The 4,615-nt window shown below is 60.6% G+C and overlaps 1 protein-coding gene across 1 annotated transcript in view; it reads left to right on the top strand.

Annotated features, from left to right (window-relative positions):
* The first annotated feature begins 4,431 nt into the window (after positions 1-4,431).
* IRAK1BP1 (interleukin 1 receptor associated kinase 1 binding protein 1) overlaps positions 4,432-4,615 on the top strand; it is a 15,289-nt gene continuing 15,105 nt past the window's right edge. Inside the window, exon 1 of the mRNA XM_019520452.1 lies at positions 4,432-4,609. Within this exon, the coding sequence (XP_019375997.1) occupies positions 4,523-4,609 (87 nt within the window). The 5' untranslated portion in view covers positions 4,432-4,522. The remainder of the gene's footprint in view (positions 4,610-4,615) is intronic.

Here is a 4,615-nt window from a genome sequence, read left to right as displayed (position 1 = left end):
CACATTTCATCAGGTGCCTGGGCCAGAGCCACATGCTGGTGGAGTGAGCTTTTGGCCGCCTGAAGAGATGTCGTCACACACTCCCTGCTCATCTTGAGGTCGCAGAGGCCAACATCACCCAGGTCATTGTTGCAACCAGCATGCAATGTAACATATGCGAGGCCTGGGTGGGAACTCTTCCATGAGGCATGAACAGAGGGAGTGCAGCGAGCCTGGCAGCAGGAGCACCACCTGCAGCAGCAGCAACAGTGATGGGTACCCCCCCCACAAGGCCTCAGGCAAGCCGCACACCTGGCCAGGGCACCATGTGTGAGAGGAGCTGGCACCTGCTCTGCACCCCCTGCTGTAGGCCACCTGGCTGGCCACAGGCCCCTGGCTCCCCAAGCACCCCCAGCACCACACTTACTAGAGAGGTTCTGCGCAGGGGCTGCATGAAGCCTGGGCAAGCAACGGGGAGGGACCCAGGTCAGAGGGCCAGCTGGCAGGCAACCTGGGGCAGGTGCCAGGGCAGGGGGACCAGACTGCTGGAGGCACTGCTGCCCCTCAGCCCAAGCCCACTGGGGGGCTTGCTGCTCGACAGCAGGCAGCTGCCAAGAGGCAGGTGGGGCCAGGGCTGGCAGCTGGGCAGCAGGCAGCATGAAGGAGGCCGCAGGGCCAAGATGGTGTCCTGCTCCATGGCCTACACTGCCTTGGCTACCACTCCTAGGCATCCAGCATCCTCTCGAGGAGGGCAGTTGGCCTCTCCTCAAGGGACAAGGGCCTGTCTCTGAATGCCCAGTCCTCCTGGGCCCTCTCCTGGTCCCACTTGTGCTCACACATTATGCCCTCTGCCTACCAGGCCCACAAGTCCACCAGCTGCTCTTCTGCCATGATGACCAACCAGCACAGCAGCAGGGTCCGGCCTACGGTCCACTGCTGCCAGAGCCAGCACATATGGCAGGCCCCAGCTAAGTTTGGTGGTGACCCTGGAGGCACATCCCTGCTGGCAGCTAGTGTCTTTCCCACCCTTGTGCAGCTGCTGGACCTGCTGAGCCAGGAGAAAGAGGCTGTTTGTGAGTTTGCAACATTTCTGAGATAACAAGCACTATACCAGTAGGCCATGCGCTGCCTGGCCTCAAGTTGGGTTGTATGCGCATAGATGTCTAGGGACCATGGTAAGTCAGCTGGGCAGGCCCTTGCACAGGTGGCTGCTAGCCAAGTCCGCCGTCCCCACTCACTCCACAAGGCCAGGTGTGCTGCTTGGTGCTTGCCACAGGCAACCTGCCTTCCCTGCCTCCTTCCCAGGTCAGAACAGGCCTGACTCCTGGCAGCACGTGCCAGGGGTGCTCCAGACCCACTCCCCCACTTCTCCTTCTGCAGGCCAGGCAGTCTTCTCCAGTGCCACCAGGGCCATGTCAGGGTTAGATGTACACCTTGCTGGGGTCGTTTGACCCCAGTAATCTTTCCTGCCATGGCAGGGGGTCGGGCTAGATGATCTACTCAGGTCCCTTCCAACCCTAGAAACTATGAAACTATGTCGCCCAGGCCCAGGGGCGAGGGGTTCCTGGCCAATTGGTGGCACCACTGTCCTCCCCCCAGGGGGCTACTTTGGAGAGGTGCCCTGGGGCAGTCCCACCCCCTGCCCGTGGCCTGTGCTACAAGTATGCCCTTGGTGAGAGTGCCCACTGCACGCTGACTCATAACATCCTGCTGCTACTGATTGGTATGATGCCCCAGAAACACCTGAGAACCTGGCATGGGACCCTGAGTTTTGATGGTGCAGCAGGCAAGCTGGCGCTTCCCCACAATGTTTGCCACCGCCTGGAGGGGTACATGTGCCTACACTGTGTCCCTGCCCCTCACAGCTGAGGACACCAGCGCAAACATTGACAGGTTTCTCTGCACATGAGGCCCATGGCTGTGAGCTGAGGGGGCACTGACTGCTCAATAAAGTTTTGTACTGCCTGCTGCCTCTCCGTGTGCTGTCAGTGGGGAACTCCAGGGACCGGGGGGAGCTTGGCCAGGCCAGGTGGGGAGGGGGGACAGAGTTAGGGTCAGGGACAGGGAGCGGAGAATCCTTCTCAGTGCAGGGTTTATGGGCTGGGTATGTTAGGAGTGTGCAATGGCCTGAGCCTATCCTCACTGGCAGCAATGACAATGTGCGGTTCCTGCCAGCATCCTTGGGTGCAGAGGTGTGGTATCTGGCTGGCCAGGCAGGGGCCCCTTCTGGGGAGGAACTGCAGCTCATCAGGGCAGGTGGTGCTATCCCCAGGCTGGCCTCCTAGACAGGGCTGCACACCCGAACCTGGTACGGCAGGTGCTGACCCAGGCTGCCAGAGCTGGTGGATGAGGCTAGGGGTAGGAAACATGCAGGGATGTGCCCCTGGTGCCCTCCCCCACTGAGGACTGTCGCTGCTGCCAGGCTGTGGAGGCTCCAGCAGGCCGCCTATGCTGGAAAACACAGCACAGCTCCAGCCAGGGACCCCAGGAATAAGGATATGGTCCAGCTGCCATATAAAGACCATGGGCCTGTGGGAAGTTCCCACAGCTGTGGTCAGTGATGAGGACCCACTGTGCCAGCAGGGCCTTGACCTTTATGCAGCACTGGTGCACAGACCAGTAATGCCTGTGCTCCTGCATGCAGCCTGCCAGGGCCTTATGGATGTGGATGTTGGAGCACCAGCCCAAGACAAAGTGGTTCTGGACCTTGGTGTCGCCCCACAGTGCCACAAGGTCCGTGGTGTCATCCTGGGATGTGGCATGTGGCATCAGGAATGACACCACTGTGGCTCTCCTGATGGCCCTCAGGAGCTGCAGCTGACAGTCTGAGTGCTGCTGAGCCTGGGCAGGTGCCTGCAGGCCAGTGGCAGCAAGGCAGGTGGTGGGGCTGGCCCTGGGGCCCATGCAGGCTTCTGTGGTCAGCACAAGGCCACTGCTGCGGAACTCAGCGGCCAGAGGCAGCCAGCAGGTGGCACAGGTCCCAGGGTCACCGATGAGTTTTAAAGGCCAGGCTAGGGCAAACAAAGAGCTGCCCTAGCCCCAGGGCTAGAGAAGCTCCAAGCCTTGCAGTCCTGGTGCTAGCTTGAGGGTGGCTTCCAGTCAGCGTCTACACATGCTACTGCCAGTAACTATGGTGCAGTTAATTTGCTACCTGCATTTGCAGGTAGCAAACTAACCATACAGTAGACTAATTTACTGCACAGTAAGAGCCTGCATTTGTAGAGACCATGCTGCTTTACTGCATAGTAAAACAGTCAACTGTGTAGTAAAGAGCCTTGTGTAGACATGCCTACTACATATCAAAAAAGTTTTCTTCTTATCCAACAGAGGTGTCATAGTTGGAAAAATTTAGAAAGGCTGGGCCTGCTGGGAACAAGGTATCTGGACTCGTTTATAACTCCAGTGCCAACACTTCTAAAGATGTATGCCTTAATATCTTTGCGTGTGTCTACACAAGACGCTTTATTGAGCAGTAGAGTAACTGCAGTAGAGCATCACCATCTACACATGCTCACATTTACCAAGCAGTACGATTTGTCTACTGTGCAGTTAGCTAGTAAACTAACTGCAGAGTAGATACTGTGCAGTAACACGTGTAGATGCTGACCGGGAGAAATTTACTCCAGGTCAGCCTAGGCAGCAGGGAGTCACAGGAGAGGGTGTCTCTGGTCCTGGCACTGCTCAGTTCCCTGGCTCCCCCCAGCAGCTGATCGGCACCAGGACTGAGGAGCTGTGTCTCAGCTGCTCGGGGAAGCTGGGAGGTGGGGCTGAAATTCAGCCCATGCCTCCCCCCCCCAGCAGCTCTGCAACACTGGGAGCTGGCTATCCAGCCCTCGCCTGACCCCTGAGCAGCTCAGTGCCCACTCACTCCCCAGACCAGCCAGCTCCAGGAGACGGGCGAGGGCTGGATTCCCACCTGCACCACAACATCCCAAACCACCCGGCTCTATGCCCAAAAGGGCAGGTGCCGGCGAGCCCTGCACCTCCCCACCCGGCAGGAGGCTCAGCCACCTCTGCCCCGTATCCCAGACAGCTCCCAGCACCCCCTGCCGGGCTGACTGCGCGCTGGGCCGACCGGGGCCGCACTCTGTGACGGGGCAGTGACAGCGCAGATGCCAGAGGGCCTGCGCTACCGGTGACTGCAGGACTTTTTTTTTTTTGAGTCTGGGACTGCTGGGGTCGGTCGGGGGGCGGCATCAGGGCCACGGTATGGACGGGCAGCGCGTGCGCCCGTCCCCGCACGCAGGCCCTAGGCAGTCAGGGCCACAATACCCGCCAGCGCCGCTCCCTCCCCCCGCAGGCCAGGTCAGGCCAGGCCCGGCCCGGCCGGGCCGAGACATAAGGCGCAGCCGGCGACAGCACACGCATACGAAGGACGTCCGTGGGAGCTTCCAGACGGTCATGTGACCCGCCTCGGCCACCGTCATGGCGGACGTCGTGTACGTGATGTGGCCCTCCTCCTTCCCAGGATGCTGAGCAGCGCGGGTTGCCATGGAGCCGTAACTGCTGGTCTTTCCCCTCCCCCCCGCACTCCCCCCTCTGCATGGCGCTGCTGCCGCTGCCTCCCGCGCGGGTGTTCGCGGAGCTGCTGCCGCCGGCGGCGGGGGAGGGGCGGAGCCGCGCGCGCGAGGCGGAG

The sequence above is a fragment of the Gavialis gangeticus genome, unplaced genomic scaffold (assembly GCF_001723915.1).
Source record: "Gavialis gangeticus isolate Ggan-Ray unplaced genomic scaffold, GavGan_comp1, whole genome shotgun sequence".
Classification (NCBI taxonomy): domain Eukaryota; kingdom Metazoa; phylum Chordata; order Crocodylia; family Gavialidae; genus Gavialis; species Gavialis gangeticus.
The sequence above is the reverse complement of the archived record's forward strand: the minus strand, read 5'-3'. Positions and strand labels throughout refer to the sequence as shown.